Source organism: Cynocephalus volans, chromosome 9 (assembly GCF_027409185.1).
Source record: "Cynocephalus volans isolate mCynVol1 chromosome 9, mCynVol1.pri, whole genome shotgun sequence".
Classification (NCBI taxonomy): domain Eukaryota; kingdom Metazoa; phylum Chordata; class Mammalia; order Dermoptera; family Cynocephalidae; genus Cynocephalus; species Cynocephalus volans.
This window is the reverse complement of record NC_084468.1, coordinates 11,043,270-11,055,172: the sequence shown is the minus strand read 5'-3', so window position 1 is coordinate 11,055,172 and position 11,903 is coordinate 11,043,270. Positions and strand designations below refer to the sequence as shown.

General features: G+C 42.1%; 1 protein-coding gene across 3 annotated transcripts in view; it reads left to right on the top strand.

Annotated features, from left to right (window-relative positions):
• Positions 1 to 2,750: 2,750 nt before the first annotated feature.
• BOD1L1 (biorientation of chromosomes in cell division 1 like 1) overlaps positions 2,751 to 11,903 on the top strand; it is a 53,233-nt gene continuing 44,080 nt past the window's right edge. For all 3 annotated transcript variants that reach the window (XR_010024433.1, XM_063107699.1, XM_063107698.1), the window contains exons 1-2: positions 2,751 to 3,083; positions 9,468 to 9,592. Coding sequence is in view for 2 of the 3 variants with exons in the window: in XM_063107699.1 (XP_062963769.1) it covers positions 2,850 to 3,083; positions 9,468 to 9,592 (359 nt within the window). In the remaining variant the exon portion in view is untranslated. The remainder of the gene's footprint in view (positions 3,084 to 9,467; positions 9,593 to 11,903) is intronic.

Sequence of the window (11,903 nt, the reverse complement as noted above, 5' to 3'; positions counted from 1 at the left end):
CCAAAGTGATATACATATTCAATGCAATCCCCATCAAAATTCCAATGACATTTTTCTCAGAAATGGCAAAAAACTATCCAGATATTTATATGGAATAACAAAAGACCACGCATAGCCAAAGCTATGCTGAGCAAAATAAATACATCTGGAGGCATAACACAACCTGACTTTAAACTATACTACAAAGCTGTAATAACCAAAACAGCATCTTACTAGCATAAAAACAGACACACTGATCAATGGAATAGAATAGAGAATCCAGAAATCAACCCACACACCTACAGCCATCTGATCTTTGACAAAGGCACCAAGCCTATACACTGGGGAAGAAACTGCCTCTTCAGCAAATGGTGCTGGGATAACTGGATATCAATATGCAGGAGAATTAAACTAGACCCATACCTCTCACCATACACTGAAGTCAACTCAAAATGGATTAAAGAATTAAATATACACCCTGAAACAATAAAACTTCTTAAAGAAAACATAGGAGAAACACTTCTCCTATGTAGGACTGGACACAGACTTCATGAATACAACCCCAAAAGCACAGGCAACCAAAGGAAAAATAAACAAATGGGATTATATCAAACTAAAAAGCTTCTCTGCAGCAAAAGAAACAATTAACAGAGTTAAAAGACAACCAACAGAGTGGGAGAAAATATTTGCAAAATATACATCTGACAAAGGATTAATATCCAGAATATACAAGGAACTGAAACAACTTTACAAGAAAAAAACAAGCCACCCAATTAAAAAATGGGCAAAAGAGCTAAATAGGCATTTCTGTAAGGAAGATATACGAAGGACCAACAGACATATGAAAAAATGCTCAACATCACTCAGCATTCGGGAAATGCAAATCAAAACTGCACTGAAATACCATCTCACCCCAGTTAGGATGGCTAATATCCAAAAGACTGTGAACGATAAATGCTGGCAAGATTGCAGAGAAAAAGGAACTCTCATACATTGCTCGTGGGACTGCAAAATGGTGCAGCCTCTATGGAAAATGGTATGGAGGTTTCTCAAACAATTGCAGATAGATCTACCATATGACCCAGCTATACCACTGCTGCGAATATACCCAGAGGAATGGAAATCATCAAGTCAAAGGTATTATACCTGTTCTCCAATGTTCATCGCAGCACTCTTTACAATAGCTAAGAGCTGGAACCAGCCCAAATGTCCATCATCAGATGAGTGGATATGGAAACTGTGGTATATCTACACAATGGAATACTACTCGGCTATAAAAAAGAATGAAATACTGCCATTTGCAATGACATGGATGGACCTAGAGAGAATTATATTAAGTGAAACAAGTCAGGCACAGAAGAAGAAATATCACATGTTCTCAATTATTTGTGGGAGCTAAAAATAAATAAGTAAATACAAAAAAAACCAGGGGGGGCAGGGAGGGAAGAAGATATAACAATTACAATTCCTTGAAGTTGATATGACAAGCAAACAGAAAGGACGTTGTTGGGAGGGAGGCAGGAGAGGGAGAAGGGAGGGAGGTTTGGGTGATGGGCCACAATAAACAACCACATTGTATACTGACAAAATTTAAAAATAAAAAATAAATTATATGGAATTGCAACAACTCCTCCATTCATATAAAGTAAGTTTGTCAGGGCATGCAGCTACAAAAATAAGAAATAGGCATAGAATTGATGCTCAGCCCTTCTCTTAGTAACGTGACATAGCCATCCATACATGCATGAAATTTAAAAAGCAACAATATCCATTTCACCGACATGCATTTTCCAATAACATTTACATTCTATTTAATAATTTTGAAAATGTGTATAGCATTTATGCTGCTTTGATTGGGTACTAATAATTTTAAAGATAACTCTGTCCAAAATGAGTCGATTTGTCGGCTGTGTAACCTTGTGAAATCTCCTTAGTCGCTCTTCCGAGATTTACAAGTCGGGGACAGTAGTCGGACCTAATTTAGTGTTTTTCCAGAATGAGTTAATTAACGCATGTAAAAGCACTTAACGCCATGCCCCGCACACAGTGCGTGCTATATAAACGTTACCAGTTATTATCACAGTAATCAACAGCAAAACCCTTAAAACCAAAAGCCTGTGAGTTTGTCTTCACAGATAGGAAAAGGGGACTGGAGGGATTGGGGTCTAGTCCGCAGGTGCCCTCGGAAAGTCACACAGGACGTCCAAGGGAAAAAGAAGTAGGTGAGGGGGAGAGAGACAGGACCGCGCGGGAGCTACCTTCTGGGAAGAAAACTGGGCAGGATCATAGGCTGAGAACGGAGGGGGTTGGGAGAGTTTAGAATAGGCAGTTCCACGTTCGGATCACATTACAAAAGTCTACGGATGTCGCCCGCTCCGTGAAACATGAGTAAGAGCGTTACGCCTGAACGCCATTGTGGATGGAACGGAGCCAGCAACTCACTCCCCCGCTCTGGCCTGCGCTCAGCAGGCGCCCAGTCGGCCCTAGGGCCCCGGATGTTGCGCGGGTCGAACCCACGACCGCCCTGGACTGCAGACCTGGGCAGGTGGCCTAGACGCCGCAGCCCCCCTCAACCTTTCTGTCGCCGCTGCCACAGCCGCCGCTTCCGGCTCAGCCCAGCCTCGTGAGGGCGCCCGCGGCCTCAGGCAGCCGGAACTGGCCCCTCGCGGCTCCCGTCGTCGGGCCTTCCATGCTAGTCACCGCCTTTTCCTCCCTTCCCCCGGTTCCCTTTCACTTCCGGTGTTGCTCTGGATTCGCTGGTTCCGGAACAACATCCCGTTGGCTTCCCTCAGGCGGCGGGACCAGTGCAGCCGCCGCCTCCCAGGAGCGCCTCCCCGCCCGGGCTCGCGCCCTCCCCGGCTCAGGCCGCCATGGCCACCAACCCGCAGCCGCAGCCGCCTCCCCCAGCACCACCGCCTCCCCCGCCGCAGCCGCAGCCGCAGCCGCCGCCGCCGCCGCCCGGCCCCGCGGCTGGCCCCGGCGCGGGCGGCGCGGGTGCAGGCGCCGGTGACCCGCAGCTCGTGGCCATGATTGTGAACCACCTCAAGAGCCAGGGGCTCTTCGACCAGTTCCGCAGGGACTGCCTGGCCGACGTGGACACCAAGGTTCGGAGCGCGCGGGGGCCGGGGGTCTCCAGGGGAAGGGGAGACCGCGAGGGCCGCCTTCTCGGGCGGTGTCTTGCATCCGTGGAAGGGCTGGCGGCGCCTCCACTTTCCCAGTCTGGGCGCCTCTTGAGCCTGCCTCTCACCGAGTTCTTTTCGCAGCCGCTTCTCTTTGGGCTGCAGCAATGTGCCAACCCCTGTGCCAGGCACGGTGTGTTCATTCATTCGTCTATCCTTTCGTTCGTTTTAACCGACTAGTGTTTATGAAGTACCTGCTACGTGCCAGGCACTGTTTAGGCGCTGGAATTATACCGGTCTGGCGAGCAAGACTAAGTCATTGTTCTTACGAAGACTGGTTGGGAAACACTAACGTTAACAGCGCTTTTTTGTACCTATTCTCATCTCCCACGACTTTTTTTTCCCGGGTTGACTTTGTATACAAGATATTTTTGCCTTCTCTCTTGAAGGTTCCTGAGCGGTAAGGGCCATGTCCTTGTCCATTGGCGAAATCATGAATTGATCATTGAATGAAATTATTTGCAATGTGTTTTGCTGGACATGGGGGGAGGGGTGCAAAGATAAGGAGGTTAACCTGGGCAGTGAAAAGGTGGGTTGGGAGATCGGGACATGATTTTGGTTTCTAGCAGTGACTGCCTGGTTTAGGTCGCTTAGGCCAAGTCACTTTTCTGAGGTGAGAAAGGAGTAGAGGAAAGGATGGAGAAGAGGTGACTGAAGTAGATGAAGGGCAGGAATGAAGAGCGAGTTCAGGAGAGTAAGGGGGATAGGGGAAAGGCCAGCAAAGCAGTTCCCTGTCCAAAAAGAGTTAGGGGCTGGGAACGGGAAGGGGCTTGTACCAAATGTCAGAGTGAGAGGGGCATTAGCAGGAACAGGTAAACTTAGCCGGTTTGTAAAAGAAAGAGCAAAGGACACCAGGAAGGAGCAATCAGTGAGATGCAAGGAAAACCAGTGGAATCTGGAATTCTGGAAGCGGGTGAAGAGGGGAGCCTGTTGGAAAATTAACTGGGTTTTGTGTGTGTTTTGTTTGGTTTGTGTGTATGTGTATGTGTTCTTTTGGCTTAGATATGGGTAGGTCCATCGATTGGAGTTTGATGGAGTGAGGGTTTTCTCATAGTATGTTTGGCTATTCTGAGGAGCCTTGTTTCTTTGAGAAAGGGGTGTTTACAGCATCCACAGGTTCTTCCCAGGCTTTGAGGTGAACTGCACACTGTTCCACTGTCTTCTTTGGGAAAACTCTCCTGGAAATCTGGAGATATCTTCCCTTATAAGGACTGTAGTACTGGCCCACTATGTAGAATGTGCTTTTTCAGGGTTTTGGAGTTTTTACACCACAGCAAATTCAGTTTACTTTGGGCTGTTTATCTATTTAGGAAGCATATAGTTTTCTTACTTCGTTTTAGGGGATGTGCGCAGTCAAATTTTTAAAAAAAATAATGCCTATTGCCTTTATTATTATTACTATTTCACGGGAAAAGATTAGACATGGCCTGGTAAACATTACTCAAATAAACTGGTTATTTTTATCCAACAAGTAGAGGTTTCACTTTGCTGTTCTCAGAAATCTGTGAATCTGTGTGTTATCATTATGTATGCACATCGAAAATTTTGATATACTCATGGGTGGCTGCAATATTTAAGACTCGACTTTTTCTTCTTCTCATCCCCAGTAAGTATATTGTTGTGTATCTGTAATATCCCTGTCAGACCTTCTCAAAGAGGAGTTTTAAAATCCTTCTTGGGAGAAAGGAGGGAAGCACAATTGCTTTGACACTGTAATGAAAGCTAGGACTTTCTCCCAAGAAAAATGCACATGTACACATTGAAATGCTGTTTTAATAGTTCGAAATGAATGACTGTATGCAATTTCATGTTGTTCATCCTACTACATAGTTTCAGGGAGTTCAGGGACCACAGAATAAGATTCCCTGCTTTAATGTTTGAGGCTAGAGAAAAGTAGAACTGAAATGATATCCTCCTTCCAGACAGAAGCCACCCCTCAGATGCTCACATGAACTCTCCCACAATATCTGCCCATCTCTCTCTCCCCCCCACCTCTGTACCTGCCTCTGTTGTGTTGCTTGTTTTCCTCCATGACTGTCTTCTTCCTTCTTCCCTGCCTTTCTTCCTCTCCCTTAGCTGACAATTATGTATATTTTAATTTAATTTAAAATGTTTGTTCTAGAGTAGTATTTTATTTTTGTTATTATTTGGGGGAGGAAAAGACTAAGTTTTAAAGTCTCAAAAAAAAAAAATGCAAAAGCCAGTTTTCATAGGAGCTTAACATTCATATCAATGTGAATGTTCCAAAGTGGAAATAAGATTCCCTGTTCATACAAAGGGTCATCACTTTAATGGAATCCTTGGATTTCATCTACCGCTTATGGTGTGGTGCTTTTGATAATTGAAAGTCAAGGACTGATCTGCTTTCTTTCAGAAAGTCTTACCTCTAGCATATAGGATTCTAACATTACTTGGATTCTGTCAGTCACATACATATTTAAGAATCAAGACATTTGATACCTACCAGGTGCTCTCCAAGAGCAAAACTGTCATCCAGCCTAGTATGTTTAAACCAGGTTGAGAAGTACCAAAGTCTGCTGCTAATCCAGAAAACCATAGAACCCCCACCCCAAACTGTCCTGTGGTCATTGATAGTCCTTAACCAAGAGAGAGATCCAGCTGTAGCAGACAAGATCAACCCTTCCCATTCAAAGAAGTAGAAACTTGGGCAGCCCCAAGATCCATCTAAGGCTAGGACTCCTCCATTGTTGACTATTAGTTCACAGATCTCTGGAGCAAGTGTAGTGGTTACAAAGCCATTCTGACTCCTTTGCACTGATTAGCACGTGGGCAGTGTGAGGAGGGAAGATGAAGAGGCCCATCATTCTGTTCCAGGCAGGGAGCTCAGCAACGAAGTAAGTATGGCACTTCTCTCCCCAAGTAATAAGTACTGATTTTTGGACACTTTCTCATTTATAAATGACTCCTGGTCAATTTATTCACCCAAAAGACATTCACTGAGTAATTCTTATACTCCAGACTCTATTTTAAATGCCAGGGATGCATACAGCAATGAACCAAAAGATCCACTGTTACCAATGCTACATCCTAGCAGACAAAAACAGGCGATAAATAATGGGTGATGGATTCTATGGAGGGAAAAAAAAAAAAAAAAAAAACCCAGCAAGGTGAGGGGTGGAAAGGATTCCTGTTCTGTTTTGAGTGAGTTGTTCAAGGAAGTTTTAATAAGATGATATTTGAGCCATTACTGAAGGAACTGATGGAGCTCTGCAGCTATCTGGGGTCGGGGCATTGCTGACAGATTCCTAGGAGTGCAGGGGACATGAGGGAGAAACTGCTGAGGTGGAAAGTGATAGAGGTGAGGTAGGACTGTCCCTCCCTTTCTTCACAGATCTGGCAGGCTTTGGAAGGCATCCTAAGAGTTTGGCTTTTACTGGAGCTGAGGAGCCTTTGGCAAGTTTTGAGCAAAAGAAGAATATGATCTGACTTCCATTTCAGCTGGGTTGACCATGTATAATTATTAATGAGGTTCCCTTTTATGCTCAGTCATGATCTGGTTTGGACAATAAATTATATGGCTACCCTAGTTTTAGAAGATTTACTCTAACTACTTTGTTGGGAAATAGACTTCTGGTAAGCAAGAGTAGAAGCAAGGTCAGTTACCGTAATCTAGATAGGACATCAGATTGCCTTGGACCAGAGTGGTAGCAGTAAAAGTAGTAGGAAATGGTCAGATTCTGGGTGTATTTTGATGCTAGAATTTGCTAATGGTTTTTGTGTGGGGTAGAAAGGAAAGGAAGGTGTCAAGGGTGACTGCAAGGCTTTTGACCAAAGCACTGTGTATTAGTCCGTTTTGTGTTGCTTCTAACAAAATATACAGAACTGGGTAATTATAAAGAAAAATGAAATTTGTTGCTTACAGTTTCTGAGGCTGGGAAGTCCAAAGTCCATCTGGTGGTGGTAACAGTGATCCAGGGATCTCACATTGCAAGTTGGTGGAAGCAAAGAGAGCGAGAAAGACAAACTCTCCTCTTCTTTTAAAGCCCTCAGAACCAAACCCCTGACCACCAATTTTTAATCCATTCACTACAGTATGATCCTCCAATCCAATCACCTCTTCAAGGCTTCACCTTTCAATTACCAGAATAGGATTTCCCACCCTCTGAACAGTCACAGTGGGGCTAAGTTTCTAATACATAGAACTTGGGGGACACAATTCAAGCTTCAGGGAGTTTAGGGGGGACATAATTCAATCCACTGCACACTGGAGAAGAAAGAAGGTATATATATTCCTAGAAGAATATTTCTCATTGCATCTCAGTGAATATTTCCTTAGTCACTCTGAAAGGAGAGCTTGGAAAACAAGGAAAATTACCTGTTGGGTACTTCAAATTTGAGCTTGTTATGGGGTTACTGGAATGCTAAATGCATTGTGATGTTTGAGCCTAATAAATGTTTGATAGATTGGAGAATACTGGAAAGAAAAACTATGCTTTAGAATCATTGGGGAGAATTAGTTTTAGTTCACATTTTGGATAAATGGAGAGGGACGTGAAAAATGATCATGAGACTTTTTTTTGTAGGATAGAAAATAGGTATTATCAAAAGTCTAAAAATTAATAGTAAAGAAGGGGCATCACATAGGGATAAACCTTTATCACTCTGTGTTGGAGATAGTTACCCAGTCCTCTAACAACTAAGTTTTAATTGCTTATCTGCTGAGTGGTGTGATAGACTGTGTGAAAAATGATTAAGGGAGGTGGAGAAGCAGGCGTACCCTTAAGAGAGGAGGTATGTATTCCCCCCTTCTCAAAATACAGTGCAATATGAGAGTTATTCAAATAGAAGTAACTATAGAAGACAGTAAACATGGACAAAAGGCACCAGAAGTCTACCTTCGGTGTCAGGATGACTTCACAGATAGGGTGAACTCTGAAGGTAAGAAGTTTGCCCAATGGACAAATGGTAGGTACAGAATATTAAAGACATGAAGATTTATCACTGGAGTATAAACTTAAGGTTTAAGGGTGCAAATGGCAGAAGGTGAGGCTCTACAGCTTTGCTTCAAGTCATTCAAAACTCTCAAGCTCATCTACGTTAAAAGCCATATAAAAGAAAAATATAAAGGACATGAGTGGTGGGTGATGACCTCTGGGAACTAAGTGCAGTTCTGAGTGAGTGGTCACACATTCCTTCTAGGCAGTGTCTTTCTGCATAGATATGATATGTGTCCTCTCTCCCTGCTCCCCCCATATCAGGGGTTCTCAGCCTCAGCACTACTGGCATTTTGAGCTGGATAGTTCTTTGCTGTGGGGGGCTGTCCTGTGTGTTGTAAGATGTTCACCTGCATCCCTGCCCTTTCCCCACTAGATGCCAGTAGCACACCCCTCATTGTGACAACCTAAAATGTCTCCAGCCATTGCCAAGAGTTCCTCTGGGGTGTGGGTGGGGGTGCGGTGGCAGTGAAATCTCTCCTGGTTGAGAATTACTGTCTTACATCAGATTTAATGCCTAGTTCAGGTTGTTGTCTCTCAGTAATTTCTCTTGGATGCATGCCTTTCAGCCCATTTCTGCCACCCCAGTACAGAGCTTCATCACTCTAGGTATTGAATACTTTCCTTAGTATATTTTGTTTCTGTTTACTCTTTCACTGTAGGGTGACTAATCATAAGCTATCGTATCACTCTGCTCAAACATGCAGTGGGTTCTTGTTCTCTACCCCATAATTCCAAACTTCTGGTACAAGTACCCAAAGCCTTCCATTCCAGCACCTGGTCCCAACCTGTGCCTCCAACTCCATTTCTCTGCTTTTTGATATTCTCTTCTCCAACCAAATGGGACTACAAATTTGGAGGCTTCCCAAATGATCCTGACTATGTGTTTTCTCATCCACTTGCTCGTTGCTTATAATTGTATCTGGAAAGCTGGCCATTCACAATCCCAGCTACTTTATGAAACTTTGAAACTGATTTTTCCAGCTCAAATGCCACATTCTTAATGAAGGTTTACTTCCCCTCCTCCTCTCCCTTTCTTGGCTTCAAATCATCCAACAGTATCATTTATATGTATCTTATCTTCTAGTTCTTTGTTTGCAAACAGTATGTGTTCTTTCTTGCCTTGTATTCTTCCTATCTCCAAACACCGTCTCTTAGACAAAATAAGCTGTATTTGAATAAGTTACCCTGAAGCAGGAGTGTCATAAACTGTGAAACTTTGTACTACATTCATCCTATAAGCTAAGAAATGTTAACACTGTTAAAGATACTCAGATTCCTGAGGCTGCCAATATTGATATTGTATAACAGTAAATATTTTTAACACTTATGTTTGTTTGTTTTTTCTTTCTAGCCTGCCTATCAGAATCTGAGACAGCGTGTTGACAACTTTGTTGCAAACCACCTAGCAACCCACACGTGGAGTCCCCATCTCAATAAGAACCAGCTCAGAAACAGTATTAGACAACAAGTCCTGAAGTAAGTCTCAGAATTAGAGTTACTAGGCAGGTTTTATTTAAAATGTCACAACCTACTTTTCCTGAAAGCAGAGACGTTACACAGAAGGTTGTTCACCTAAAGATGTTGGTCGTTTTATCAAGTTTGCTATGGCTACTTCATGGGTGCAGTATAGTTTTGGAGTATCGTCTAATCACTTCACATTCCCCCCATAAATTTTAAGTTTGCTTTTTCCTATAGAGCTCAGGAAATATTTGGAGGAAGGAAATAATAACATAACTTAAAAATATCTATATATAATATTAATAGATGGTAAATACCATAATATCCTGTATGGTTACATTCATAACTATTAAGATCACTGAAATTAAAATATTTCCCTTGATTTGAGGTGCCTTGTATCTTCTAATACAGTCCTCTGCCCTTTTTTTGCATTTTATTGAGACTTTAAACTCTGCTGTTCAGTGATATAAGAAAAAAAAAATGTGCCCTTCTCAGAGCCATTTTGAGTGAACAGAAGATAAAGAGAATGAGAAGAGCTGGAATGTTTAGAGAGGCCTAAAAAATAAATAAATAAATAAATAAAACAATTTACTCCTGTTGACTGAAATTAAGGCCATCAAGGAAAAAATAGTTCGTAAAGTTTTTTGGGAGCCACATGTGAGGATCGACCCAAGATGTACCATCATACTACAGATTCAGAGAATTGCTCCAAAGTTTATTACAAATAAAGGTTTTATAGACAGAAAAAGCTGAAGAAAGTAGAAGCAAAGAACAAAAAGAGGATTGGTCATTTCCTTATAAGGTGGGAACAGAGAGATAGAACAATAGGAAAATAACTGATTAGTTAACATCAGGTTCCTTGTGGCTATCTCTTTTGTGTAAGGATTAAAGCACAGGGAACTTCATTATCATGCCTATTGAAGATTTAAGTTGGCCTGTTTGGGAAATTGGCTGTTACAACCTAAGTGACATGGAACTTAGCAGGGGTGACTCCATTTTGGTTTATAGTCTGTCTGTTGGGGCCTAGTGCAGGAACTTAGTCCAAAACAATGGCCTCCAATAATTTTTATTTAACACTCCAAAAAAACTGATTTACAGTCTTATACTTGTTCTTGAATTTAAATATTTGCCAAGACAAGAAGACCTTCTATCCCTGCTTCACCCCACAAAAAGGGCGACTAAGTTATTTAAAGAGTGCCTGGTCTTCCTCCTTGACAAATATTTACGTTCAAGCACATCTTTGAGAATAAAATGTGGATTTTAAACAGTAAAATAAATCTCTTTTATATCTGCCACTTCTTAATTCCCTCTTGTCCCATAGGAACTGCTCAATCCTTTATAGTGTGATAGTTTCTTTTTTCTTTTTTCTTTTTTTTTTTAAAGATGACCGGTAAGGGGATCTTACCCCTTGACTTGGTGTTGTCAGCAACATGCTCTCCAAAGTGAGTGAACCGGCCATCCCTGTATAGGGATCCGAACCCTTGGCCTTAGTGTTGTCAGCACCACACTCTCTCAAGTGAGCCACGGGCCGGCCCCTCTTGAAACATTTTAAAAGAGGGAAAACAGCCATCTTCTGTCGGGTAATTTAGGCATTACTCTTCCTGAGACATCTGTAAATTTTCTTCTAGCTATGTTATTTATTTTTAAATGAACTATTTTTATTTAAATTCCATTAGTAAAGTTTTATGTTACTAATAATAACATTTAAAAATATCCTTAAACAGATTATTTAGTTGTGTTGAAACTGATGAGTATAGGGGTGGAATAGCCTCTGTAAATATGATTTCAAACAGGTTTTCATGCATATACTTTGAGAAATACTGCATTGTCTGAGTAAGTTTGAGCCATCTGCAACTGCCATTTTTGCAGGACAGAAATGACCTAATATCAGCAATTTCATATGGTTCAACTTAATAGCTAATCTGCTGACTCATTAGAAGGGAAAATTTTATTCTACGAGGCATTCATTTGTACAACAGAATCTGAAAATCCTAGAGAGCTCTGAATAATGATCTTAACTGAACAAAATGTAAAAGGAAGACAAGGAAGTAACTTTAACCAGGAATATGCCAGCTGCTGGCATTTTGGCTTTGTCCTTGAACCAAGGGCTATAACTTCTCCCCACTTTAGTGAGGCAGCTGTGGCCACACCTCAAGGCAGTGAGCCCACTCAGAGTAGTGTGATCATTAGCACTGGATTCCATTTTTATTTAAGATCAGAGCTGACCTTCAGTGTGAGAGAGAAATAAAGGAGAAGTGTTTTGTTTGTTTGTAGGACTAGAGACTGGAACATAGTCAAACAAAGAGATTGAAGCAATAATTTGGGGCAG